General features: G+C 43.0%; 1 protein-coding gene across 3 annotated transcripts in view; it reads left to right on the top strand.

The window, feature by feature from the left end:
• CRACD (capping protein inhibiting regulator of actin dynamics) overlaps window positions 1-27,794 on the top strand; it is a 154,086-nt gene that overhangs the window by 27,051 nt on the left and 99,241 nt on the right. Inside the window, exons 2-3 of one of the 3 annotated variants that reach the window (XM_036415501.2) lie at window positions 14,313-14,460; window positions 27,168-27,251. In XM_036415501.2, the coding sequence (XP_036271394.1) occupies window positions 27,185-27,251 (67 nt within the window). In that variant the 5' untranslated portion in view covers window positions 14,313-14,460; window positions 27,168-27,184. The remainder of the gene's footprint in view (window positions 1-14,312; window positions 14,461-27,167; window positions 27,252-27,794) is intronic. The other 2 variants (XM_045572378.1, XM_036415511.2) reach the window with 2 other exon arrangements.

Raw genomic sequence — 27,794 nt, 5'->3', positions numbered from 1 at the left:
CTTTTGCATAAATTTACTTGTTTAGATAGTGTGCAAAGTGAGGAGGGACTGTGGAAAGGAAAAAAAACTATTTTCTTCTGGCCTTTGAGGATGAAGGGGGGAAAAGAGAGAGAGCCGCACATGTTGATGTGATTTGGGGCCTGAGAATGATTATGTTACATATGCCCACCAGATCTTCACTTTTCTGACAAACGAAATCTCTTCCTTTTTTAAACCCTTCATAGCTAGTTTGCATTTTGGCACATTTCTACGTGTGCATTCTTTGTAGCTGATATTAACCACAGCCTAATCAGGGCAAGGGAGACGCTGAATACCTACTTTGTTGAAAAGTATAATTTTGAATCAGAGGTGTTTATGTCTTATTTTAGTTTTAGTTTTAAGCTTAGATCTTTTAAACTGTATAAAGAATTTATTTTTATTTCACTTAATTGCTTCATGAGGAAATATGCACAGGGTCTTCCGGCTTATCCAACCATCTGCAGAGGGTTCAGATGGCAGGGGAGCAGGGATTTCGGTCCCGTTTGCTGCTGCCAGTGCCCAGCAGACGGGAGATTCTCAGCGGATCTTCTTGACATGACCAGCCCTAGCAACATCACCAAGAGCCGTAATAGGACCGCGAAAGCGGCTGCAGTCGGCACTTTGCACTTTCTGGGACAGTTTGAGGTCAAGATGTGGGTCAGACTGAACACAGCGGACAGTGATATAACTTACCTCCACTTCCTTAACACAGTGGAACAAGAGAGTCTCAGGAACCTGGGAAGGATGGTCAGAAACTGCCATCTGGGTCAGGACTTTCCAGCTGCCTAAGCTGTTTCTCTTTCCTCCCGCTTGCTTTCAGAGACCAGCCCACCCAGGTCCTCCCGGGGTCTGTCTTCCAGAGTAAACAAATGGCATGTGTCTGACCCAAATCACAGTATTACTAACCTAATGGGACCTTTTAAACTGTTCTCCATTTATCTTTGCCCAAGGAACTCTGAACCAGTTTTGGACAGGTTGATGGAGATCTAATTTACCTACAGTAAACTTGACCCAGTTTAGGGCAGTTTAGACATAGGTACCGTCATGAGACCAGATCACAGTAAAAGTAGAGAGCATTTCCATCACTCCAGAAAGTCCCCCGTGTCCACATACCATTAATCCCCTCCTCCCGGCCCCAGTCCTGGCAACTCAGTATGAAATATATCCCTGCAGGTTTGTTTTCCCAGATGCCATACATGGAATCATACAGCACCTAGTCTTCTGTGCTTCTTTCGTAATGCTTTTGAGATTCATCCACATTGTTGCATGGATCAGGAGCTCATTTCTTCAATTTTTATAATTTTTGAGCAATTTAGAAACCATCCTCTATACCCCCTAAATGTGTCTGACATTTCCTGTCTGTTTGTTCAAAAGCTCCATGTGTCAGAGTGCTCATGAGACACAGGTGAAGAATTTTTATAACTCGGAAAATCTGAATAACAGGAAGGTACTGTGGATATGTAACTTTCTGAGTACATGTGGCAGTGTTTATGCATTATAAAGATTTTTTTTTCTTTCCCTTTGTGTTAAATAAAAATGTCAAAGCTATTTGGTCCCAATAGAGAATTTAATATAGCAGGTTTTAAAAGTGCTTCATAAATATCAAGTGTATATAGCAATCAAACTGGATAAAAATTGCTAGTTTATAAAAATTGCCAGTTTGGCTCAGTGGACAGAGCATCGGCCACGGACAAAAGGGTCCTGGGTTTGATTCTGGTCAAGGACACATACCTCGTTTGCAGGCCCTGCTCAAGGCGCATGCAGGAGGCAACCAATTGATATATTTCTCTCACATCGATGTTTCTCTCTCTCTGTCTCTCCCCCCTCCCTTCTATTCTTTCTCTAATAAATAAATAAATAAATAAATAAACAAACAAATAATGGGGAAATATCCTAGGATGAGGATTAACAACAACAACAAAAGATACTCAGATGAGGAAATCACAGAACATAAACTTCCATTAATCTTCACATCAGTCATGTTGTATAAGGAAAAAGACCTGAATAGACACTTTGCCAAAGAGGACACATAGCTGGCCAATATACATATGAAAAGATGCTCAATGTCACTATCCTAGGAGAAATGCAAATTAAAATCACAATGAGATATCACCTCACACCTGTCAGATTGGCTATCATCAATAAATCAACAAACAAGTGCTGGCGAGGACATGGTGGGAATGCAGATTGGTGCAGCCACTGTGGAAAACAGTATGGAGTTTCCTCAAAAAATTAAAAATGGAACTGTTTATGACTCAATGATTCTACTTCTGGGAATTCATCTGAAGAAACCCATAACATAATTCAAAAGAATATATGCACTCCTATGTTCATTGTAGCATTATTTACAATAACTAATATTTGGAAGCAGCCCCATTGTTCATCAGTGGATAAAAAAAGCCATGGTATGTTTACACAACTCTGCTGTAAAAAGAAACACAATTTTACCCTTTGGGACAGCATGGGTGAACCTAGAGAACATTATGCTAGATGAAATAAGCCAGTTAAAGAAAGACAAGTATCATCTAATTTCACTCAGATGTGGAATTTAATTAACAAACTGAACTACCAAGCAAAATAAAGACACTCAGAGAGAGCTCTGGTGGGGATTGGAGGGATTGAAAAAAAAAAAAAGGAAGAAAAAATTCATGGCATGGACAACAGTGTGGTGATTGCCGGGGAGTTGGGGAGCAGGTGGAGAAGAGGGCATAGAGGGGATAAATGGTGATGGAAACAATTAATTTTTAAAAAGTACAGATTGGTACCCTGTTTCCCCCAAAATAAGACAGTGTCTTATATTAATTTTTGTTCCCAAAGATGTGCTAGATCTTATTTTCAGGGGATGTCTTATTTTTCCATGCACTAGGTCTTATTTTCGGAGGATGTTTTATTTTCGGGTAAACACGGTAGTTACAAAATAGTTATGGAGATGTAAAGTATAGTGTAAGAAAAATATTTAGTGGGATTATAATAACTATGGTGCCAGGGGCATACTGAAACTTAGGGGGATCACTTTGTAAATTATATGATTGTCTAACCACTATGCTGTACACCTGAAAAAAATACAAAAAAAATGTGGAATGGCCAGGCAGGTGGTTGAGCATCGACCTATAAACTAGGAGCTTGAGACAGATGGCCACAGTCCATACCTTTTGAGAGTATTTCCCTAAGTTAATGCTAGGATCACATGGTTCTTGAACACATGGTTCCATTCCCAGTCAGGGCACATGCCCTGGTTGTGGGCTCGATCCCCAGTAGGGGTGGTGCAGGAGGCAGATGATTCTCTCTCACCATTGATGTTTCTATCTCTCCCTCCTTCTCCCTTCCTTTCTGAAGTAAATAAAAATATACTTTTTGAAATATTGAATATAAATTATAATTGAAAAAAATGTTTAATTTTTTAAAAAACACCTTAATATTCAGAGCAGATTTTACTTATATACAGAGCTTTTATATTTAATTTCAACACAGATATTTGAAATCACAAAGTTAAATAAGCATTTTTTGCATTCTGAAATATGTAATGAATGATGTAAAAAAAAATATCGATGGAACCACCATTCTATCTTTGCAAAGTAGTAACATTTTGCCTTATGTTCTCCATTTCTTTTGAAAAAATAAAAATGTTCTGAATGTGGTGTTATCATTCTCCAGTATGATGTTACACTTTTATAGCCTATGTGCACATTCTTAAGTAAGTAATATTTAATATTACTTCACATGTTTTAAATTTTATGTAAATGCTATTATATTGTATATAACATCCAGGGACTTAATTTTTATGTTTAACAGAGTTTTATGTGTCTTACTATTGACTTGATATATGTAGCTCCATTTTATTAATTACCCATGCTCTGTAGTTTTCTGTTGTAAGATATGCTGTATAACATTGATTTTTCTCAAGATGGCATTAAAGCTTTGGCCAATGTTTTGCCAGGAGAGTTTTGCAGCAGATCCTCTTTACCTTTGCTCCTTGGCCCGTACGGAGAGCCCCTCTTAATCCTCTCTTGTGGTCCACAAAGCAGCAGTGTTGGTATCATTTGGGAGCTTTCATTACATAAAAAAACTTTTTAATTTTTATTTGGGGGGGGAGAGAGAAGAAGTACATGAGCATAGTTTTAATGGGATTGTGGATAAATTTTTTCACTTCTGGATTTTCCTTTTGTGGTGGTGGTGATTTTATTTACTGCTTTTACAATGAAAAAAAGGAAATTTTAAAATTACTTAATAATCCAATTTATTACATTATGAATACATGTATAAGTGATTTTAAAATGTTTAAGTAAGTTGTTATGTCCATAGAGCTATTAAAAGGAACACGGCTGATCTGTTGTGCTAATATTCAATGACTTCCAAGATCTTTTGTTAAGGGAAAACAGAGATGCGTAGGATAGTGTGTCTTAATTGTATCTAATTTTTACATTAAGAAGTAGAAAAGGAGGAAAGGTTGATGACATATCCATATATAGTATATACACTTGAGTGGCAGATTATTATGATCTCTGAATACATAATAATCTGGCCACTAAGTGTATAACCTATATAATAAAAGGCTAATATGCAAATTGTCCCCTCAACCAGGAGTTCAGCCAGCAGGTAGGTCGGCCAACCGCCCATGTCCCCTTCCCCCTGGCCAGGCTGGCCGGACCCCACCCAAACATGAATTCATGCACCAGGCCTCTAATATATATTCTACCTAATAAAAGAGAAACATGCGCCGAAACCGGTTTGTCTCAGTGGATAGAGCCTCGATCTGCGGACTGAAAGGTCCCAGGTTCGATTCCGGTCAAAGGCATGTACATTGGTTGTGGGCACATCCCTGGTGGGGGGTGTGCAAGAGGCAGCTGATCGATGATTCTCTCTCATCGATGTTTCTAGCTCTCTATCTCTCTCCCTTCCTCTCTGTACAAAATCAATAAAATATATTAAAAAAAAAAAAAAAAGAAGAGAAACATGCAAATTGACCACACTTTCGCTATGCCCACAAGCCCCACCCACAGCCAATCAGTGCAAGTATGCAAATTAACCCAACCAAAATGGCAGTTAATTTGCATATCGAGGCTAGAGTGAAGACTGAAGATGCATAGAAAGAATACAAGCAAGAAGGAAGAGAAGCAGGCAGGGCAGGGAGAAGAGAGGAAAGCAGGCAGGGCAGCGACTGCAGCAGGAAGCCCTATTGCAGGAATCTTCCTATAAGAGGCATCTAGTACACACACACACACACACACACAGTGAGAGGCCAGATTATTATACATACAGAGATCATAATAATCTGGTCACACAGAAGAGGCTGGACCCATCCTATCTCCCTTTCCAGGAACACAGAAAGATTTGGGATCCCTCTGTTACTACTGCAGTAATAGGTATAATTAGGAGTGAGAGCTAGCCCTGGAACCTAACCATTTATAATAAATAAATCATCATTTATCACATAGTTTCTTTAGGAAAAGACCATCAGCATTTCAGCAACTGGCTTTACAAACCAGCACAAAGAACGAACCACAGTTTTTTTCAGTTAAAGACTACCTATGTTGATGGTACACACAATAAAGGCATTACTGAAACTGGGAAGAGTCCTGAGGGGCTGGAGTGTGGGTATTCCAGTGGGAGTCTATTGGAGAGCAAACAGGCAATTTCTTTGAAGCTAAATCAGGGAGGCCCCTCCATTGTATTCTCAAATCTCAGCGAAGAAGACCAGGCCTGAGCCGAGTCCAAAAATACAAGGTAAAACAAGGTGGAAAAAGAGGAGAATGGAAATTCAGGAGAGCCGTCAGGAAGGTTTCAGAGTTGAGGGCTGTTGTCTTGGCATCATCTCTAAAGTATAATTTCTATAATCTGTTCAAGAACCATGCGATCCTAGCATTAGCGAAGGGAATAGTACTCTCAGAAGGTAGGGATTGTCAGCCATCTGTCTCACTTGGTGAACAGGTTCATGATCCCACACCAGGTCTGTCCTTACCAGCCTGAACCTTAGGTTTTCCTTTAAGAATATAGGAAATTACTCATTATTTATTCTGCAGCCAAGTATCGGGGTTGGGGAGGGATGCAATTTATTTCCTAAGAGGTGCCTGCAGACAGGTTGCCTTTGAGAAGTTGAAAATAAAGAAGCAGATTAGTTTACCCATCTGTAATTCAAACAACCAACAGAGGTATTTATCTGGTGAGCTACTTTGCTGCAAAGAATTGAATGAGCTCAGTTCATGATGCTCAGGTTCTGTTTGTGCTTTTACTGGCCAGCAGAAGAAAAAACCCTCCTTGTCCCCTGCTCTTCCTTCTCCACCCTGTGTAATGGGATAACCTCCCGTTCGTATCAACGTTATGAGCACAGAGGACTCTTCATTTCTTGGCTGGCAGCTCCCTGCCTGTCACATGCTCTCTGGTTTGAGTGGAGTAAGAGTTCCTGGTAGAACCCACTTAGCTGGGAAGAGGGCACGCTCTCTGTGGGGATTATGCACGTGCTGCTGCTCTGTTGGGAACATGATTGGCATTGGTAGTGGGGATGTTGAGGGCAACATCAGGGACAACCAAGTTTCAGTCTATGCTGTTCAGTGAAAATAAGCAATGGAAGGCTTGGAGTTGAGACTCATCCTGGATAGTGATGGGGTGCGAATACATCGATTTGTCCAGAGTAGAGAATTTGCGTGGGGGATGATAGAAGTTAAGGAATAGAAAAAGCTCAGATGGGTTGAGTGGGATTGGGGGAGGAGGGCCTTGATTACCAGAATCAGTTAGAATTTATTCTCTGAATAATGGCGAGTCATTGCATGTTTTGTAGCATGGGAGTAACTTAATGCAAGCAGAATTTGCTGATTTAGTCTGGCAGTAAGATTTAGGGCATTGGCGAAACTGGTTTGGCTCAGTGGATAGAGTGTCGGTCTGTGGGCTGAGGGGTCCCAGGTTCGATTCCGGTCGGGGGCATGTACCTTGCTTGTGGGCACATCCCCAGTGGGGGGTGTGCAGGAGGCAGCTGATCGATAAATCTATTTCATCGATGTTTCTAACTCTCTATCCCTCTCTCTTCCTCTCTGTAAAAAAAATCAATTAAAAGAAAAAGTTTTAGGGCATAGCAGAGACAGCCTAACTGAATAATGGGATGTTATTGCAGCAGGTCAGACATGAATAGATGAGAACCTGGGTCAGGATGGTGGCAGAGAGAACTGATTAAAGCAGGCATGTCAAACTCCCGGCCTGTGGGCTGCATGCGGTCCCACAACAAATAATTTTTGTGGCCCAGCCAATATAATGTATGTAAGAAACATTTTAATAAAACTTTCGTAACTTAATTTTTACAATATCCTGTTATACATAATTATCAATAACGAACTACAACAGTAGCTAATGACTGGTTACTATAATCGTGTTGCATTCATTTCCCTTACACGCCTTACGCAAAAGCACACTATTTCTCTCCACTAATACTAGCAGCAAATATTTTAGCCGATTGCCACGTCATTAGTCTTGGACTGACTTGTTTGATGTGCACAACAGGAAATATTTTGTTTTCAGAGAACAAGAAAAATAGGTTTATTTGAGTTACCCTTATTAGTTTGTGCATTTATTCAGTGTCTGATAAATTAATGTTCAAGAAAAGATTACTTTTTATTTAAATGTTTTATTTTATGTTAATGATTACCCACTTATTTCAGCCCTTTCTATTCAGCAGGTGTCTATGAAAATAAACCTACATTTCTATGAAAATTGAAGCTTTTGGTTTTTTTTTGTGGCCCACATAAACTTAAACCTTGTTTATTTGGCCTGTGTTAGCTTTTGAGTTTGACATGCTTGGATTAAAGAGACAGTCAAAGAACGAAAAAAAAAGAAAAAAAAGAAAGAAAGAAAGAAAGAAAGAAAGAAAGAAAGAAAGAAAGAAAGAAAGAAAGAAAGAAAGAAAAGAACACTAACCAGGCATGGAGAGTGAGAATGAAAAAGTAAATTGACAGGTATCAGTCTTGGAAAAACTGTGTCATTACATCTAATAAGGAATAGATAATCAGCTTTGCTTTAAAGATTTATGCCTTTAACATAGAGGGTTAAAGGCAACCAGGAAGACAGTTATCAAGGCAATTAAATTTCAGATAATTGTGCCTAGTTAGCAGCATCACATATTAGAGGTCTGTAGGTGGGAGGTGGCGAGTATCAAGACAAATGGCAACTGAGCAAAGACTTTTCTTTGCGATTTAGAAGTCATTGGTGACTCAGAAGTGCAATTTGAGTAGAATGGTGAGATCAGGAGTGATTTGGGGGGTAAGCAGAGAACAGTCCTGAGATGATGGAGAGAAGACATATAGACAGGCCATTTGCCTCTGAAGTTTAACAGTGAAAGGAAGCAGAGAAATGAAATTAATAGCAGCAACTTTACAGAAAACCAAAACTTGTAGTTCGGCTAAGAAATGGTGTGTGTGTGTGTGTGTGTGTGTGTGTGTGTGTATAGAGGAATAGTAGAAACTATAAAATCCGGTGGTAGGGTGGGGTCAGTAGGGGTGGATTTCAACCATTGGGCCTGACTTGCATATATAAGATGTTTCTACAGACTAATGGCTTACACTTCCCTCCTTTTTGATGCAGTCACAAAGTATTAAGTGGACCTTTTGCACTTACATGGTCCCAGAATTGTTGGGTAAGAGGTTGGGGAGGCGGGGATGAAAGAACAGAGTTTTGCTCCTCTTCTCACTAGTGCATGGAAGTAGAGGAGAATGGGAAGGAGGTAATTTATGTTGGTTTGTTTGTTTTCAACTTCACAGTATAATTTCACATCCAGCCAAAACTGGAATATGGATCTCCTGGCCCAAAGTCCAGATCATTTCTGCTCCCTGCTGTCAGGTTGGGCGCCTTAGAGGAGGGAGGGAGGACTACTCGGGTTCTGCTGTTCACTGACAGCCACCAAGACCGGCATCAGGCTCCTCCTGCCAGTTGCTGTTGGGAACGGGCTGGGAACACAGTGCTCAGGGTGACCATGCTGTGTCCGTCTGCAAAGCCGAAGTCACCCAGATGGAAACCCAACTCCAGCTGGCCGGCCCCGCAGGCAGCACAGTTCCTACTCCAGACAGAAACCTTCTGAGTGATGCAGCTGTAGTTTCTGTTACAGTCTGTTCTCAAGTGGCAGGTCACAGGCATCATGACTTGCAGAAGTAAGTGAATCCCTGAGACGTGGTCCTGACACCCGGTCTTCCTGACTGCTGGACCGACAGCTTGAAATCCAGGAAATGGATTCCTAGCGCCTGGTTTTAGGGTGGACCCACAGACAGCAGGGGCTGTGAAGCATCCCCTATGTGGCCATGGCAAATGGGAAGAATCCACTTTTTAACTTCTTCACCTGAATATGCATGCTCTGGGCCCATGGAAGGATCACGTTTCTTCCCTCTCCTTCTCCTTCTCCTACTTACCGTCAGTCTCCAAGCATAGGTGGCCCGATTGTTGCCGATTGTGTTCTTGTGTCAGAAATAAGTGCCCAGATAGTTATGCTTGATTGACAGACAACCTTAACATTTCCAGTGTTCTGTAAAGTTCCCCCTGAGCATCTGAGAAAAGAAGAACAGAGATCGGGTGAAGTGGTCAACCTGGGACAAGTTGTAAATTGCTACCTCAGCAGTAAGTGAGCTTCCATGAAGCCAGTTTAGCTGAACTGACACCTTGCTGGGAGTCATGAAACTTACCTGTGGCTTCCCCAGGCCTCTTCTGTCTAAATGGGAAGAAATTTGAAAGAGTGAAACCAGGTTTCAGACCTGGAACAGTCAGTTCTCATTGTTCCTAGATGCTATACTTGCCAGTGTGCCTGCTGGCTAAATTTATTTATAACCCTAAAATCAGTGCTTGTAACACTATTTATTTGTTTGTTGCTTTAAAGGTGTTTGTTAAGGAGTGACTAACTGTGTAATTGACACTTTGGATCATGAAAAGTCAACTGCGGTCACATTTCCTCTCTGCTGTTACTGGGCGGGAAAGACCACTGAGAGAGCATCTCTGAGAGCTGCTACAGAGCAGAGATCAGAGCTGGCCAGCTCGGAGTTCTGGAGCAGCCTCCCTTTGGCTTCTGCGCCCAGAACTCTCTCCCCAGCGAGCACAGAGGGAAAGTGATGGCCGCTGGAGAGAGGGCGGTCATTCAGGCAGCGGTCTTTGTATTAATTGCAGTGTGTAACTCTACTTGAAGTCCCAGTGGCAGCCACACATAGATTGTGGGAAACTGTTTGGCAGTTTCTTATAAAGTTAAATGCTTTCCATCCTATAACCTAGCAGTTCCACATGCAAGTATTTACCCAAGAGAAATAAAAACATATGTTCACACGTAGACTTGTACGAAAATATTTGTAATAGCTTTGTTTATAATAGGCCTGAAATGGAAACAACCAAATTCCCATCCACAGAAGAATATGTAGTAAGTTGTGCTATTTTCATACAAGGGACTATATATTGCTCAGGAATAAAGAGGAGTAAAGTATTTATACACTCAATAGTGTAGATGAATCTCTGAGACACGCTGAGTGAATAAAGCCAGACAAAAGACATACTAATGGTATGTGAGCCCATTTGCATGAAGCTCAGGAACAGGCAAAATTAGTCTATGGAAATAGAAATGAACAGTGGTTGTCTTTGAGATTTTGGAATTTACCAAAGGGAGCATGAGGAAACATTCTGGAGTGATGGAAATGCTCTATATTTTTTATTTTGTTGGCGGTTACACAGTTGGGTTTCTTTATTAAAATGTATCAAGTTGCCGAGACCGGTTTGGCTCAATGGATAGAGCGTCGGCTTGGGGACTGAAGGGTCCCGGGTTCGATTCCGGTCAAGGGCATGTACCTGGGTTGCGGGCATATCCCCAGTAGGGGGTGTGCAAGAGGCAGCTGATCGATGACTCCCGCTCATCGACGTTTCTAGCTCTCTATCTCTCTCCCTTCCTCTCCATACAAAATCAATAAAATATATATTTTTTAAAAATGTATCAAATTGACGCTAGCTGGTTTGACTCAGTGGATAGAGTGTCAGCCTATGGACTGAAGGGTCCTAGGTTGGATTCCCATCAAGGACACATGCCCAGGGTTTTGGGCTCGATCCCCAGTAGGGGGCGTGCAAGAGGCAGCCAGTCAGTGATTCTCATCATTGATGTTTCTCTCTCTCTCTTCCTCTCCCTTTCTTTCTGAAATCAATAAAAATGTATTTTAAAAACAAACAAAAAACATCAAATTGTACATTTAAGAGCAGTACATATTTTACAGTATGTCAATTTCTCCTCAATTTAAAAAAATGATACTATTTTTGTAATTTTTTAATGAATCTAATCTATATTATTTTAAAATCATAAGTTCAAAAAAGTACACTATGATTTCCATTTGTTTAAATATCTGGGGGTATACTTTATGACCCATATTTGGTTAATTTCTATAAATGTTTCATGTACAACCTTAAGAAAATGTGTAGCACCAGTGTTGGGTACAGTATTCTATATGCATGACTACAGTTGAGTTTGTTAATTATGTTATTCAAATCTTTTGTATCCCTAATTAATTTTTGGCTTGTTCTGTGAATTTAAATATTTTACAATCTTTATAATTTTGAACATATTAATTATAGTTATACTACAGGCCTGGTGCCCAAAATTCATGCATGGTTGGGAGGGATCCCCTCAGCCTGGCCTGTGTCCTCTTGCAATTTGGGACCCCTCTGGGGAGGTTGGGCCTAAATAAGCAGTCGGACATCCCTCTCGCAATCAGGGACACTGCATGCACCAGTGACCACACTTTTCATACAGGGGAAAGGCATCTTGCTATTGTATGGGCAGATACATTTTTTTGCCCTGAATATGAAAAGGAGTACATAACATGATCCTTCTGAGACAGAAGTACCATTTTCCCCATCTTGTGGGTGGAAAAACTGAAGCAGAGAGAAGTTAAGTAATTGGCTTTGTCACGCAGTTATAAGTGTCAGAATCAGGGCTGACCACAAAATGTGCAAGCCAGAGTCCATGCATGTTATCACTGCATCATCTTGTTTTTTCAGCGTTAGAGTAGCCATGCCAGATTTTAATTTTTAAATCTAAAAGACTGTTCCCAATTTATAGGGAAGGGTCCCTAGGCCTGGCCAGCGATCAGGGCCATCTGTGGGGTGACCAGCAGACAGGGAGATTTGGGGCTCCCCCAGGCACCCACGTTGGCTGGTGGCCTGGTGCTGCCCACTGGCTGGCCCCGACCCTTTGATTGCCATTGCAGGTCGCCTCTCTCTCAGTGCACGTCATAGTGATTGGTCATTCCACTGTTCGATCGTTCTGCCATTTGGTCAATTTGCATATTAGGGTTTTTATTATATAGGATTAAAGACCATGTCTTATGACTCTATTTGGGTCATGTTTGGGTCTTTCTATTGTCTCTTTTTTTCTTGAATCCATGCACTGAAATGCCTAGCAATTGTTGATTGAATGCAGACATTTGTTTAAAGAGTCATAAACACTGTAGATGATGGTCTCTTTCTCCAGAGGCTTCTTTTGCGTCTGACAGGCAGTGAGGGTGGGGCAGACCACACTAATCAGACAAGGAACCGAACTGATTTAAGACTCAGTTCTCGTATTATTTTAGGCTCTCGTGGTAGGAGGAGCCCTTCAAGGGTTCTAAGGAAATGTCCCTGGCTTTTCTCTTTTAGGGGGGCCCGGAACTCCAAATTAATTCCTCCAGCATCATGAAACTGTCCAAAGCTCTGTTTCATTCCCAGACGTGTTGGTGCTGCTTTCTGCTTGGCTTACCTTGCTTCTCAATTAGCAAATGCTGAGAGAGGCAGAATGTCCAGCTCGCTCCTCTGCATGTCCCTTCTCTTTGGGACTCCCTTGATCTGCCAAAGGGTCGGCTCAGTTCCTGGGCCTCTGCGCAGCTGCTCTCTGCTTGGCTTCTCGGCAGTTCTGCGCCGGGCCTCTTAGAGATCAGTGGGTGTCCTGAGAAGAAAAGTGGTACCAGGTGTTAGCTCAGTTTTATTTCTCTCCTCCCTAAGATCTTGGCTACCTTGGTGTAGCACTCCAGTATTTTAAACAGGTTTTTAACATCAACCGTATCCAGCTTTTCTAGTTGTGTACGATGGGAAGGTGTCTGATATAGACTGGTCCCTCAGAGCCAGACCTGGGAATTCTTCTGTAAACTCACACAGGGCTCTCCCCACAAAGGCCGACAACCATTGTCATCCTGAGGTTAGAAGCGATTTCCTCCTGTATCATTGCCCCAGAAAGTTGTCTTCTTCTCCTGGGTTTTGCAAATGCAGAATGTCCTTCCCACCTCCATTCCCACCTCCATCCAGTGACAGTCTCCCGTCCTGACGTCGGGGTTGGCATCCTGGCATGTTTGGAAGGATTATGCATACCCTACCCAGAGGGAACTTATTAGCCTAGATCAGTGGTTGGCAAACTGCGGCTCTTTGCCGCTCTGTTGACTAATGAGTTTGCCGACCACTGCTAGACTCAATGTTACCATGTAGTTGGAAGCTGTGAGGATTAGGCAGAAGTGGCATATTGTGTGCAAAGAGGTAAAGGGTAGTATATGACTGTGGTCGGCAAACTCATTAGTCAACAGAGCGGCAAACCACAGCTCGTGAGCCACATGTGGCTTGTGAGCCCGTTTGCTGACCACTTGCCTAGTTAACTCTGTGACCAGCATTTGAATAAAAAGGTGCCTTTTATATCTCTAGGACAAGAAATAATCGAATGATTACTGCCTTCACTTCTGCTGGGCTGAATAAGTGTCTGATAGCTCCTTGAATTTTAGCTCAATTGCCATGAAGAATAAATGTGAGAATTCTGTAAAGAGGGAAGGAAGCTCAGTATTCATGGGTATGTTTTGTTTCAGTCCCTTTAAAAGTTGACACAGTTGCCGAAAACCCGTTTGGCTCAGTGGATAGAGCATTGGCCTGCGGACTGAAAGGCCCCGGGTTCGATTCCGGTCAAGGACATGTACATTGGTTGTTGGCACATCCCCGGTGGGGAGTGTGCAGGAGGCAGCTGATCAGTGTTTCTCTCTCATCGATGTTTCTAACTCTCTCTCTCCCTTCCTCTCTGTAAAAAAATCAATAATATATATATATTTATTTAAAAGTGGAGATAGTTAATAATAAATGTTATTAAAGCACTAAAAGAAATTTTGTCTAAGGAACACACATTTAAGGCACATTAAATTTAATTGGAAGTCTCAGCAAAAAAACCCAAAAACTCTTTTAACTTGCCAAAGAATGGAAAAGAGATTCATGTTGAAGGCATTCCCAGAGAGAACTGAAGATATAAAACTCTTGCTGAACTGAGGGGTTTTTTTGTGTGTGTTTTTTCTGAACAGTTCACAAGGGTGGTGATTCCCAGGCTTTCTCGAAATGTACCTCATTTTCTGGCGCACTTACCACTGAAGGTGAATTCTCCTTTTAACAAGAAGAAAAGTTTGGTGGAGAACTGCCCAACAAGGAAAGGACGTGTGGCTGTTACGGTAGGTAAGTCATTTGTTTAGGTAGGGGTGTTGAACTCAATCAGAGAAGGGGCCAAAATCTAAAATCCAGCCTAAATCGTGGGCCGAATGGTTTACTGAACAGTCATAAACTGTCATTGTGATGGAAACGCAGCGGAGTGCAGTGATGACAGCGCGGTGCGGGCCACATTTCAAGGCCTGGCGGGACGGATTTGGCCCGCGGGCCTTGTGTTTGACACATGTGTCTAAACTTTAGAGGATGGGGAAGGAAGAGAAGTAACTTGTAGAGAAAATATTAAAGAGCATTTCCTTACTGTGAGTGGGACTCCAGAAATGGATAGTACACATTCCACTAAATACCAAGTTAAAAGGTCCTTATTGCTCTAGCCGGTTTGGCTCAGTGGATAGAGCGTTGGCCTGCAGACTTAAGGGTCCCCGGTTCGATTCCAGTCACATGCCTGGGTTGTGGGCTTGGTTGTTATAGCAGGCATTGGTTAATTAAAAATAAATAATGTATTTTTTAAAACCCTTGTTGAGCACATATTATGACATGGGTACTGATCTGGATGCGTGTTCCCTCACGGAGGTTATGTTGTAGCATGGAGGGAGGTAGATAGTAAATAATGCACATGCTAAAGAAATAAGTAAAATGTTAGGATATTAGAAGCCAATAAGAGCATAGAAAAAAGAAAAAGTAGAGCTGAGTAAGGTGCTGGGTGGGGCAGGAGTACAAATCGGGGTTTCAAAAGGAGTGGCCAGGGTTGGCCTCGTTGGGGAAAGAGGGGAGGCCAGGGATTGGCCCTGGGCGGGGTCCAGGCAGAAGAAGCAGCTGGTGCAGAGGCGCTAAGGAAAGTACAGACCCGTGTACTGGAGCGGGTCACACGGGAAGGAGAGTGTCAGGAGGTGAGTGTGGGGAGGCAGTGCTGGCTCTCGGGGGAATAATGTCATTTCCTAGTTTAGAGAAGTAAGAAAAGTTACCTTGGTTTCTTTCTGTCTGCCTGGTTTGTTCTTAGTGTGTTTCCTCTGCAATTAAAACACACGAGTGCGCATGCACACTAAATTACAAAATGAGCCCTGTGTTAGTGTTTCTCCAAGTACCTCAAACTGGGGGAGCTTAAGACAACAGAAATGTATTGTCTCACAGTTCTGCAGGCTCCAAATACAACAAACAGCAAGGTAGGGCCATGCTCCCTCTGAGACGCGTAGGGAGGAGTCCTTCCTTGCCTCTTCCTGGCGTCTGGTGGTGGCCAGCAGTCCTCGGCGTGCCTTGGTTTGCAGCTGCCTCCCTCCAGGACATCATCCCTGCATGCGTGCGTGCGTGCGTGCGTGCGTGTGTGTGTCTTCACATGGCCATCTTCTCTCTTCTCATAAAGACACCAGGCATACAGGTTGAAGGGCCCACCCTCCTTCAGTATGACTCTCTTCACCTCTTCCATCTGCCACAACCCTGTAGGTACCAGGAGTTAGGATTCTGGTATATATTTGGGGGGGAAAAAGGAGACACAGCCCAGTGCCTAACAGCCACCTTACATAGGAAACAACACGCATTACTATTTCCATCTCGCAGGTGGAGACACAGGCTCAGACGCTTAAAGGACAGCCCAAGGTCAGAGTCAGGAAGCAGAAGAGCCAGGCCAGGCAGTGTTACCTGCTCCTGCGCCGCTGAGGGAGCGTGAGGGTGAGGGGCAGGCCCTGCATACCACAACACGGCGGTCCCCGTCCGTCTCACACAGCCCGAGCCCAGCAGAGCTCAGAACCGGTGCTCTGTGTCAGCTGCCTTTAAAAGGGAAACGGATGGTCCCTCCATAACCTGCCCCCTGCCATTTTACTTTTCACTCCATGGCATGGCAATCATGGGAAACAGATGCCTTTCCCTGCTTTAGGGATTTTTCCAGGGAAATGATACTGCCGTGTCTGTGGCGTGTGAGCATTTTGTGACAGGACCACATGGTTTGTTTGTTTTTCTCACACAACATGGGGAAAGGAAATATATATGGCTCTGAGTCAGTTGGAATGCAGCAGTAGAAATAGGGATTTTGGAAGCATTGACTATGTGTTTTGCTTTCTCATTATATTTACCAATTCCTTCTTAGCAGGGAATCTGCCTAGCTATTAGTGAGCCTGAAATCAACACGAGAGCCCGGTTTTAGACTTAGTCTTGAGGTGTACGCCTGAGGGAAGGAAGGACCCACAAAAGCACACGGAACACTTTGCCATGAGGCACAGTGGCGTCCGCCATCCCTGGGCCAGGGCGAGAGTGGGCACAGCCCCCAAAGCTGTGCCCCAGGGGAACGTCAGAGTCCCCGTCAAGTCCTAAGTCCGGGAGATGATGAGACAAAACAGAGGTTGGGGAAAAATGTCCTAAGGTTAAAAGTGGAAAGATCAGAGCTCCAGGAAGAGGCAGTGTGCAGGATACATTGAATGGTTCTACTCATTGGGGAGAAGGTTGGGGAGACCTGCCTGTCCTTGGCCCTGACTGTGAAGTGTGGGGGTTGGGGTGGAAGGTAAAACCTGGCCAGTCCCCTACCAGCTTTGCCTAGACACGGTTGTTAGCCATTTTTGTTGTTACATAGTTTTATCGTTTCTTCTTATCTCTGTTCGCAATATGTTTTTACCCCCCTGAGTTCTTGGGCTTCTCTTTCCACTTAACGGCTGGCGGCTTTGGATCTGCGTGTTGGAGCAAATGTTCTTTAGTATCAAAAGGAAGGGGCGGGGTTGGGGGGGGGTGATGCGGAAGCTGCCTCTCTTCCAAAGATGCTTCTGCTCTTTGTTGAAATCGATTTTTTTTTTTTAATCCTGAAAGTGTGTGGAAAGAGCAAAGCCTTTATATTTTTTCTACTGAATTAAAGGCTTTAATTTTCCTACTGGATTAAAAGCCTTCCGCTCTTTCTATTGTCTGAGGTCACCATCCCTCCTGAGAACATGGCTGGATCCCAAGAGCCTGCCCGGGGCTCAGAAGCTAGTGAACACAGATGTTCGCTATCGGCTTTCGATTATCTGGCCGGCACTTCGCAGCTGCAGGTAAACCGGCGGGGCTGCTGCCGATGGTGATTGGCCCAGCAAGTCAGGGGTCACTGGCTTGAATTGCTTCCCAGCTGCACACATTCTGGGGAAATACCAGGCTTTTCAAGGAAAGACCAAAAGGTGACAAATATAGAACTTAGAAATCCATTTAATCCCTCTCATCACTGTGGAATAGGAATAAAATCCTCCTTATCTCCCCATAGTGGTAGATTGCTGAGCAGTGAGAAATAGTGAGGGCTTTCGGTAGAAATCGTTATAAAATATGTGTTAATTATTTTTTGTCCAGGTAACATTCAATATAACATGAAGGTAACCATTTTAAAGTTGAACGATTCATGGGCATTTAGTACATGCATAATGTTGCACAACCACCACCTCCATCTCATCCCAAAACATTTTCGTCAACCCCAAATAGAACACCGTGCCCACTAAGCAGTTCTTCTTCCCCTCAAGGACCCTGCCCACCACCTGTCTGCTTTCTGTCTCTATGGATTCTCCTGCCCTAGCCATCTATAATAATCTATAATAATAAAAGCGTAATATGCTAATTAGACCCGACGTCCTTCTGGATGACCTTCTGGACGAAGCTGGGCTGCGAGGGAAGCCCGGGTCCCAGGGGCCAGAGGGAGGCCGGTGCTGGCAGTCAGGGGAAGGAAGGCCTACTCTTGCACAAATTCCGTGCATCTGGCCTGTAGCTTCGTATAAATGGAATCGGACACTCTCTGACTCCCTGTGCTTGGTGAGGCATTTATTTTTAATTACACGTCACGTATGTTTTCAGTCTGGGTGCTGTGGGGATGTTCACGTCTCTCTCGTTAAAGCCTCCCAACAAGAAACCTGCTTCAGGAATACCTGCTTCGGGTTTGTTGCTGGTGGGTTTCTCTTCAGGAGACGAACAGCAGTTTAGAATGGAGGTCCTTAGTTTGCAAGGATCTAAAGAATTCTTCTTCACCTAGCTTCATTTCCGTCCTGAGACTCAACCTCCTCCAGCACCTTCTCCCCCCACCAGGTTATGTCATTGCCTAGTGGTCGGAACACTAGTTTATGCTATCATCCAAATGAACCTGTAATTGATATTTTGGCATTGGGATAGCCAGAGATTAAATTGCTAGCAGAAGCAACAAAGCATAGCCCCCCCCCCCCCCCCACGCCGGCCAGGGGAGTTAAATGATACCAATGGTTGAAGATGAAAATTTGAGAAATACTTTACACTCATCTCTTGGGGAGGCGGATCGTCCCCCCCTCGTCTCTTCCCTCCCCGGTGAAACAGAGGCTGCTCAGGGACGGCTCTGGGATGCAGACAGCAGAGGCATTGAAATGAGATTCCTCTTTCCACCTGCCAGACGTAACCGAAGACGAGCTGCACAGATGAAGCTGGCAGAGGAACAGGGAACTGGATGGCAAGCCAGGTTGTGAAGGGACCGAAATGCTAGTTAAAACCATTTGCAGGAGCAAAAGAGCCTGCGGGTCTAATAATGCAAAACTCGAGAAGGAAGGGGGTGCCCTGCTAGTGGTGTCAGCCAGTGCAGCCTCTGTGAGTCTCTCCGGGACCCCCCCAGGAGTGTTCTGAGCAGGTGCTGTGGAAGGGCAGTTAAATAGAGGGCACACTGGGGCCCATCTCCCTCCCATGGCGGTGATCAGGTACCCTATTACCTGCTAGGTGTGGCTTAATCACCAACTACCTGCTCCCAAATGCCTCTCCCAGGAGCCTGAAAATAGCACCTTTCCGATAATTACTGGGTTTGACAACAGAGAGTGGAGGAGATGGGGTGGGGCCTTTTTTATTCTTTTCCCCTCTCTCCCTCCTTCTTTCATCTCTCCCTCTCTCCATTAGTATGTATGGAGCTTGTTATGTGCCAGGCGCCTTGCTAAAGGTTAAGAATATGCAACAAGACCCTGCCATCCTTGGCCTGGCTGTCAGGGCTCAGTGGTTGAGCATTGACCTATGATCCAGGAGGTCAAGGTTCGATTCCTGGGCAGGGCACATGGCTGGGTTGCGAGCTCAATCCCCAGTATGGGGCGTGCAGGAGGCAGCCGATCCATGGTCTCTCTCATCATGGATGTTTCTATCTCTCTCTCCCTCTCCCTCCCTCTCAGAAGTCAGTATATCTAAAGCTGTCTGGGGTTCGTGGTCAGGCCCTCTTTCCCATGCTCCGTCCAGCTGCGTTGTGTTTTCCTGCTATCACGGTGAGCTGTAGTTGTGTATTTGTCTGACTCCCAGAGTAGGAAGTGGCTTCCGAAGGCCAGAGTTGGATCTAGCTTTGCCCTAGCAGCAGAACCTCATGGAATTGAATTCGGATATGTAAACAGATAACCGGATAAAATGTGATGAGTGATATTTGAGAGAGTTTCACGCAGAGCGCCGGGAAGCACGAGGGGCAGTCAGTGCTGCCCCAGGGAGCCAGGGCCTCCCGGAGCTGTCATCTGAGCTCTTCCTGAAAGATGAGAACGTGTTTGCCAGACAAGCAAGGGGGGCGCAAATCTTGAGGTCACACCTACACGAATGTTTTTTTCTTTGATCTTCTAAATCCTGCCTTTCCTTTCTTTAATGAAACTCCGGGAAATAACTGCTTGATTCGCCAATAGCTGTGGCTCGAGCCCAGGGGACAGGGCAAGCATCCCCTCTGAAAGTCATAGCTTTGTTTCTTGTAGGGACTAAGGCCCCTCCTGCACAGAAGGTTCTGTCGAGGTCTTTACCGCCAAACGCCACCTCCTCTAAGCTTCCTTTTCCTCATTGAAATATGTAGGAAAAGAAATCATTTTCTTTTTTAAATTGGAGGGAGACATTTCACTTTGAAGGGAGAAAAACTTTCCCCCTTCCCCCTCTAGGTTCTGTGGCTGGCCTAGTGATTACATCGACATGAAACAGATTAGCCGAAGAAACGCACATTTAATTTCCTACGTCCAGGAGCACGGAGACAAGAACAGCTTGCAGTCAGGCTACGGAGCTGTGCCGGCTCTCCGAGCTCAGGGTGGGGGGTGGGGGGGGAGATCTGGGACTTCAAGGGCAGGAAAGTGGTTCACAGGAAGGTGGGAAGAGCAAATGTGTGGTCAACGGTGATGGTTTGCCGTGCACGCAGGTAATCTTTTTTGATAAACGTTTTCTCTGGTAACCGGCCCTCTGTCTAAATTCTCTGGGGCAGGTAAGGGAAAGGCAAAAGGCTCTTCCTCAGTCTGCTGGGCCTGATCGTCTTCAGCTGGAAACAATCCACGTGCCAAACTGGCACTTCCTGCAGCCAAACTGGCACCTCCTGCAGCCGGCTGCCCAAATCCCTTCAGCGCCCGTGAGCCTTTCGCCCCTCCCGCAGGCCGCCGAGTGCCTCCTGTTGAAAGGCTCCGCTCTGATCCGGCTCACGGGGAACACACAGTGAGACAGGGTCTGCTCCCAGGGAGGCTCCAGTTGCCACCAACCTAATGTCAGCACAGCTCCTGCCGTTTACTCTGAAAGCTGTCTTCTGGTTAGAGCCACACATGCAGAATTGGCATGGAGACTTTTTATTTTATTTTATTTTATATATATTATTGATTTCTTACAGAGAGGAAAGGAGAGAGATAGTTAGAAACATCTATCAGCTGCCTCCTGCACCCTCCCTACTGGGGATGTGCCCGCAACCAAGGTACATGTCCTTGACTGGAATCGAACCTGGGACCTTTCAGTCCGCAGGCCCACTGAGCCAAACCGGTTTCGGCGGCATGGAGATTTCTAAAAAGATATGGAAAAAAAGAAAAAAAGGAACACAGATGTTTTCAATTTTGAAAAAAAAATAATAATAAAGTAGATGACTCTATTTCTAAACTGACATTCAGAGGTCCCAGAAATAATAAGGAAGGCTGTATTACTACTAGAAGATGTATCAGGAAAAGGGAAAAAACATATTTAGTCTAAACTTCATTGGACACATATTTTAAGAAACCTTAGAAAGTCTATTCCATGCAGAAAAAATACCCCCTGAAAGGAGCATTTAAGACTGAAGTTAAATTTTACGTTAAGTGTCTGGTTATATATACTTACATACTTCAAAAGCATCTGTGTATTCTTTTGTTTTTATTTATTTGTGATGGCTATTGGTGTCTTGTGGACTTCCTAATTTCTAGAACTGGAACCCCAATTTAGAATTCTGATTAGCACACTTCAAATTTCTAGAACTGGAACCCCAATTTAGAATTCTGATCAGCCGTTTGCCAAGGCTTGCTTTGCTTTGGCATCTAGGAGCAACTTAGTTCTTGAGTTGGGTGGTACCTATACTAGGTAGGATTGCTCATCCTGATGCCACGATTTCAGAATGGCTTTCCTCTCCTCCCCTCCTCTTTCTTTCCTTCCCCTCCCCTTTCCTATCCTCCTCTTAGGTCTAGTAATAATTAATGCCGTTTTCTAATACTTTTTTAAATCGAATTTATTTAAACAATACAACAAAATTTAATCAACAATATAGTTGCCGTTGTTTTCTACTACTTGTGCCCAACGCTCAGGAAGCATTTTAATCCCTCTGTTGTAAAATTCTTGTGATTTTGATGCAAAAAATTCGGTCAATGCATTTTTGAGGCATTCTTCATTATTAAATTTTTTACCAAGAAGAAAGTTTTGCAAAGAACGAAACAAATGGTAATCGGAAGGGGCAATATCAGGAGAATATGCAGGTTGAGGGAGAACTTCCCATTCCAACTGGCGCAGTTTTTCAGCAGTGATTCTTGCAGTATGCGGTCGTGCGTTATCGTGGTGAAGAATTATGCCCTTCCGATTAATCAGCGCGGGTTCTTTTTCTCTTAAAGCTTGGGCTAACCTTTCCAATTGGGCACTATACACTGCACTTGTAATGGTTTGGTTAGATGGTAGAAGTTCATAATGAAGAATTCCTTTAAAATTCCACCAAACACACAACATCACTTTTTTCGCATGCAAGTCAGGTTTTGGCGTGGGCTGCGGAGCCTCATTTTTGTCCAACCATTGAGGCCGCCTTTTCAAATTAACATACAGCACCCATTTTTCATCTCCGGTAACAATTTGCTCTAAAAACGGCAAACGGTTTTGACGAGAGAGGAGCGAACTGCAAATTGTGACTCTTTGATTACGGTTGTTGTCGGTCAACTCATGAGGAACCCATTTTCCAAACTTTTGGACTTTGCCAAGTGCACACAATTGATTGGAAATTGTTTTTTGTGAACAATTTAAAGTTGTCGCAAGCTCTTGGGTAATTTGAGGATTTTGCACCAAAAGAGCTTGAAGAGCTTCTTGATCAAAATTGGACACACGGCCTCGACCACTCTTGTCATCTAACAAAAAATTTCCCTCGCGAAATTTCTCAAACCAACGCTGGCATTTTCTGGCGCTAACTGCATCTTGACCAAGAGCACTGCAGATGTTTTTTGCAGCCTCACTTGCTTTTCTTCCTAATTGGAACTCGTAAAGCATGCAGTGCCGAATATGCTCTTCATCTGCCATCTTCTTAGCCCTAGTTTTGCAACAAAAACCAAACCAAACACAAACTTTTTCAAGCAAAACTTGTTAATTGCACTTCACACATTCTGTAGATACCACGTGTTTGAAGGTTATGTCAATACAAGTCAACGCCAAGCAAGATTTTAAACGAATGTTTAAAAACGACATTAATTATTACTAGACCTGATACTTTTTTCCTCCTCCTCCTTTGCTCTTTTCACTCTCTCAACAGCATTCTCCAGTCTGTGAGGAGGGCATGAGACAAGTGTTAAAATACAAACAAAGTATAGGAGAAGGTTAATAGTGTTGTGAAGGCTGTGGGAAGAGGCTGACTCTAAAGAAGAGTAAAGAATTGAACAAGAGAAGAAAAGAAAGCTGATCAATAGATTTAAAAAAATGCCTTAAAACCTAACATGTCATGTTTTTAAAGGCTTTGGGGAAAATAAAAAACAAACAATTCCCTATGCAGAAGAAACCAAATCATCTAAGGAAGGTACTTCATTTCAGATAAGTAGAGTGAGGGGAATTTTCTCCAGTCTCAAAAAAAGTAAACTTTGTCCAGCCAGAGTGGCTCAGTTGGTTGAGCATCGTCCTGGCAAAAGGTTGCAGGTTCGATTCCTGGTCAGGGTACATACCTGGGTTGTGGATTCGATCCCCTGTCGGGACATGTACAGAGAGCAACCAATCAATGTTCCTCTCTCACATCGATGTCTCTGTCTGTGTCTCTCTCACCTTCCTCTCTCCGAGCATGTTCTTGGGAAAGGATTTTTTTAAAAAAAACAACAACTGAACTTTATTTTACACAATATAAGCATAAAAGACCTTTGAAATTCCACATAGAATTTGATATCTGACATCATGGGAGAGTGGTATCAGATTGATGAGTATCAGCCTTCCATCACCAGACACGGACAGCAGTGTCTCAGAAAACTGTCCCTCTAGGGCAGGGACAACATCTATTCATCCTGGAGTATACAACCTCAGCCCGTTGTTTGCTGTGTTGCCATCATGTTTGTTGAACAAGTGAAATGATTACAGAGTTAGTCCCTCCCTGCGCATCACAGCACCGATTCATTTGGGAGAAATTATTTGAAAGAAACTATCAAGAGAAGGAGTGTGACATGGAGTAGACTATTGAGGTTTTCAAAGGACACGTCTCGAAATTTTTCTTCATCCCCAAATTGTTCTTTTCACTACATCATATAATTTTCCACATACCAAAACAAACAAACAAACAAAAAAAGCATATGCGCTATGAGTAGAGAACAACAAAAGTATATTGAGATTCAGATGTTGATATTAAGTAATGAGAATCATTCTTCAGCTAAATTGCAAATTGCTAACTTCTTGTCTGCTATTGTATACATAATCTCAGGAAATCATTTTAACACAATCAGATTGGCAAACACTAAAACATGAATGTTTATAGGCTACTGTGTTTTATTTAGAAGATTTATTTAGAAGAAGAGATAATTTTTTTATTTTTTATTTTTTAGTATTAGAGCATCCTGTGTCCTGCCTCTGTTAAGGACAGATATGACTTACACTTCTTTTTTAATCTTTACCTGAGGACATATATGTGTGTTTTTATTGATGAGAGAGAGAGAGAACATTGATGTGAGAGAGAAACATCAATTAGTTGCCTCCCATACGCACCCTGACTAGGGATCGAACCTGCAACCTTTTGGTGTATGGGACAATGCTCCAACCACCTGAGCCCCCGGATCAGGGCATACCCTTCTTTTTTTATCCTCAATTTGTGTAGTTTAATATTGTGGCCTTTATGGGCATTCGGTAAATAGTTGATGACTTGGATTAGATGGAAAAATGTATTAATATGAGCACTGTAAAAGTCATTGTGGATAGGCATAAAATAATTAGAAACACATTCCCATATACAATGAACTTCATTGATATATTTCCCCAACTCTTTGCTAACATTCCATAATACAGATGTGTAAATTATAAAAGGCCAACCTACAGGCAGTAGTTTGCAGAATACAGTGACAATAGATCCAATGATAGAAAAATGCAACTGATTTCAGGCCAATCTAATAGAGGACATTTGTAAGGCAAGCCCAGGAAATTGCATCCAAGAGTATTATTGTGGCATTCACTGCAATGTGACAGTGGTAACAAATTTTAAAAAGACTATTGAAGCTTCAAACTCTCCAGTTCTTCAGTGATAATGGGATTTCAGGTCACCACTGACAGAGTAATCAAGCTAAGGAAGCAGCTAAGAGATACATAAAAGGAATCAAAATTGAATAAGGATCCATTAATATTATAGCTTATATTTCAAAATGAAAAGTGAAAACATGGGGGAAAGATAGGTCTCTGAGAGTTGACTGACCTCCTCCAGGTTGAATTTCTTGGATACATCTGGTCAAGTCTAAATGGAGAGATGACATTTGCATTGAGACTGTTAATTGTCATAGCAATAAATTCAGTAACAGTAAGAGAAGGATGGAAGTAATAAATTTAGGAGTTATTAAAGGTAGAGACTTTGATGTAATGCTAATATAAGGTATAAGAAAAATATTAATTTGCACCTTTCTATTTGAGATCTTTTCATAAGTGGTGTGAATCCAAGGATAAGACTGACCTTGGAAAGGGACAGGTCATCAAAAGGATATTTTGAGTTTAAGGAAATACTTCATACTATGATGCAGAGGTAGGGAGGACATACAGGTTGCTTAATACAGCCACTGTGCCAAGGTAGAGGCATTTCAGGGCACAGAGGAGAGCATATTCAACAAAGGCTATAAATGTGTAGGAAAAAGATGCACAGATACTTACTGGCAAAGTGTTGTATAGCTGATAAAAGCTATACAAACTACAAAGATCAAAACTTGAAAATTGGGAGAAATGCAGAGAAGTTAATGCTTCAAGAATGTACTTGAAAAAGTATAAGAAAGGTTAAAAGATAACATTGCGGTATTAAGACAGTTTAGATTAGGGGTGTCGAACTCAATCAGAGAAGGGGCCAAAATCTAAAATCCAGCCTAAATCGCGGGCCGAATGGTTTACTGAACAGTCATAAACTGTCATTGTGATGGAAACGCAGCGGAGTGCAGTGATGACAGCGCGGTGCGGGCCACATTGCAAGGCCTGGCGGGACGGATTTGGCCCGCGGGCCTTGTGTTTGACACATGTGGTTTAGATGATTATTTATACCTATTAGGAAGATGGATGCCAAAGGAACCTATGGACATAAGCTAGGAAAGCACATGGAACTTAATTTTTCTGAAGAAACAAATCTTAAAATGGAAATGTGTTATACCTGACAAAGCAGGGGGGTGAAAATTGGCCTTACATAACTAAAATGTTTGCCTTAGTTTGTCAGTGCAGGATATTTTTTTTCTCTAGTAAACAACCTCGATGACAATAAATATCTGAACAGAATCTTGAATTACTTGGAAAATAATGCAGGCACAAAAGAAATTATGATGGTGCTATATACCTATTATGCTATTCTAAAATGTAATGAAAAATTAGATCTTAATAACAATACAAATCTTTGGATATTAGAGAGCATTTTGAAACAGAAGATATGAGATGTGAGAAGATTGTCAGTCTGGTGAGATGTATTTTTCTTACGCTTTTTTATTATAGTTTGGGAATTATGTCATTTCTTCCTGTATAAACATTGACTCTATAATAAAAAGGAAAAAAGGGTTCCTCAGCTAATCTGGCCTTTCCTTTCCAGGTATGAGAAATACGGGCAATTTCTCCCCAGTGCAGGGGTCAGCAATTTATATCTATTTTTAAATATATTTTTATGGATTTCAGAGAGGAAGAGAGAGGGAGAGAGAGACAGAAACAACATCAGTAATGAGAGAGAATCATTGATTGGCTGCCTTCTGCCTGTCCCCTTCTGGGGATTGATCCCGCAACCCGGGCATGGGCCCTTGACTGGAATCGAACCTGGGACCCTTCAGTCCACAGGCTGACACTCTGTGCCCCTGAGCCAAACCAGCTAGGGCGGGAGTTAGCAATTTTGATGGAGACTGTAATTCGGTGAATGGGCAATTGTTAGAGACTGTGAAATGTAACCACCATTTCAGTGTTTTATTACAGGTTTCATTGCATTTCCTCCATCTCTCCCATCGTGTAGCATGTTGTATGCACCAATGTGCTGGAAGATAGAGTGCTTTCTGTCACTGACGTGGAAGCTGTAGGCCAGAATTGGCTGTGTACGTGTGGGGCCCTCGCCCAGCATTTTCATAAGCGTTGTGCTCACAGATTGCATGCTGTGCTTTTCATTTCAGTAACACTTAACAAAGCCATGGCCATGGAGGAAATTAAACTCACACAGAATGTCCATTCTGAGGCTCTGGGTGCTGATGTTGCAGGTATGGTACACACTCTGAGTCGCACGTTAAAGAGACAGAAGCCGCCTTTTCCCAGTTTGCAGTGCACGGACATATCCAGACTTAACCATCACTAACTTGTCCATTCGCCTCCACTGTCTGGGGCATCGCAGAGGTGCCGGGAAGGATAGGCAAAGCAAAGCAGAGGCAGCCGGAACAGGTGTCCTGCGTCCTCTAACTCAGGGGAAAGCTTCTCAGGCTTTCGTTCTGCACTTCACAGATAATTCCATCCTGAGTGGTGATCCAGTTTCCTGTTTCACAGGCGTAATAAGCCGATGCTGAATGAGGAAGGAGAGGGGATTAGGAGAATCAGACTCACCAACCTCGTAAGAAATGACGGTCAAAAACGTGAAAGAAGCGGGCAGAATGCTTACTTTATTCATTATTTGTTATTTTGTTCTGCGGAAGGGTCAGTCGGTGATGTGGGGAAAGGCCGATGGTGATTGTGCCAGATGAGCTTTAAGTCTGCTCACAAGTTTGAGACTGGGTGGCCTCCACCCCAGTGTACTTATTTTTTTTAAATAT

This window comes from Pipistrellus kuhlii, unplaced genomic scaffold (genome assembly GCF_014108245.1).
Source record: "Pipistrellus kuhlii isolate mPipKuh1 unplaced genomic scaffold, mPipKuh1.p scaffold_m20_p_1, whole genome shotgun sequence".
Lineage (NCBI taxonomy): Eukaryota > Metazoa > Chordata > Mammalia > Chiroptera > Vespertilionidae > Pipistrellus > Pipistrellus kuhlii.
This window is presented reverse-complemented; position numbering and strand designations above follow the sequence as displayed.